The sequence below is a fragment of the Acyrthosiphon pisum genome, unplaced genomic scaffold (assembly GCF_005508785.2).
Source record: "Acyrthosiphon pisum isolate AL4f unplaced genomic scaffold, pea_aphid_22Mar2018_4r6ur Scaffold_3248;HRSCAF=3787, whole genome shotgun sequence".
NCBI lineage: Eukaryota > Metazoa > Arthropoda > Insecta > Hemiptera > Aphididae > Acyrthosiphon > Acyrthosiphon pisum.
In genome coordinates this window covers 1-991 of record NW_021772655.1, presented here as the reverse complement: position 1 = coordinate 991, position 991 = coordinate 1, and the positions used below count along the sequence as shown (strand labels likewise).

The 991-nt window shown below is 37.5% G+C and overlaps 1 protein-coding gene across 1 annotated transcript; it reads right to left on the bottom strand.

Moving 5' to 3' along the window:
- Positions 1 to 186: 186 nt before the first annotated feature.
- LOC115035008 (myosin-2B-like) lies at positions 187 to 879 on the bottom strand (the record flags this gene model as incomplete). Its single annotated transcript, XM_029492645.1, has 2 exons — positions 393 to 879; positions 187 to 326 (listed from the first exon to the last, which is right to left on the bottom strand). Coding segments are annotated over exons 1-2 (215 nt in total), but the record flags the coding sequence as incomplete, so codon positions are not given.
- Positions 880 to 991: the final 112 nt, after the last annotated feature.

Genomic DNA, 991 nt, shown 5'->3' with positions numbered 1-991 from the left:
TACAGACTTAATGCAACACATTTTGGAACAAGGCAATGCTACTTATTTATTTTTGAAGAGTCCAATATGCATCTGATCCTTCAGGCATCTAAAATATTGATATATATATATATAATATAATATATAGTCAATATAATTTCAATAATAATATGTAACAAACTAATAAATAAATAATAAATAGCTTACTCGACATTCTTCATCAAGAAGATAAGTATACCTAACCTAGATTCAATCAGATTTATTACAGGTTGGTTATCATAAAAATCAATCAACTTCCATTCAATTCCTTCGTTTTGGTATTCTTCTTTTTCAAGTTTGAATACATGCTAATAAGACACATAGTTTTTTTGTCAAAACAAATAGTAGTAAATTATTATTCTGATAAAACTCACTAAATTAAATTGCTGTTGAAGTTTTTCATTGGCGTTATTGATACAAAAATGTTCAAAGCTGTTTAGTTTAAGCATTTCAAAACCATATATGTCTAAGATACCAATTTTTGGACAATTAGTCTAAAGTTCAAATTATATAAATATTCGACGACTGCGTCGATCCTTGGTGCCGACCAATATCGGTCCCTCGCCAGAACGTCGACGGCGGACAAATCTTCAGCTCGTCGTTCGACGATGATGGCCCGTGGTTCCACGCGAGTAGAGGGAACGCGAAATTAGTATAATATTTACGTACTTCCGTGGCAAACACTCGCGACACGCGGAGGGTAAAACGGGACACGCTCACGGGGTAAATACACGAGAACGGACGCTCGATGTCAACTCGGCGTCGGACGTCGATCACAACGGACCCGACGGACAAACAGGCGTGGTCACACGCGAATTTTATTTATTTTACTCGATGTAAATAGGTACGTATCGCGACAACAATTACAACGCAAAAACGTACTTCAGTAATAGGTACTAGGTACCGACAGTAGCCGTTGATCACAGGCCACAGCTCGGGCTCACGGACACCTCGTGTGAACACGAGGTTTTTA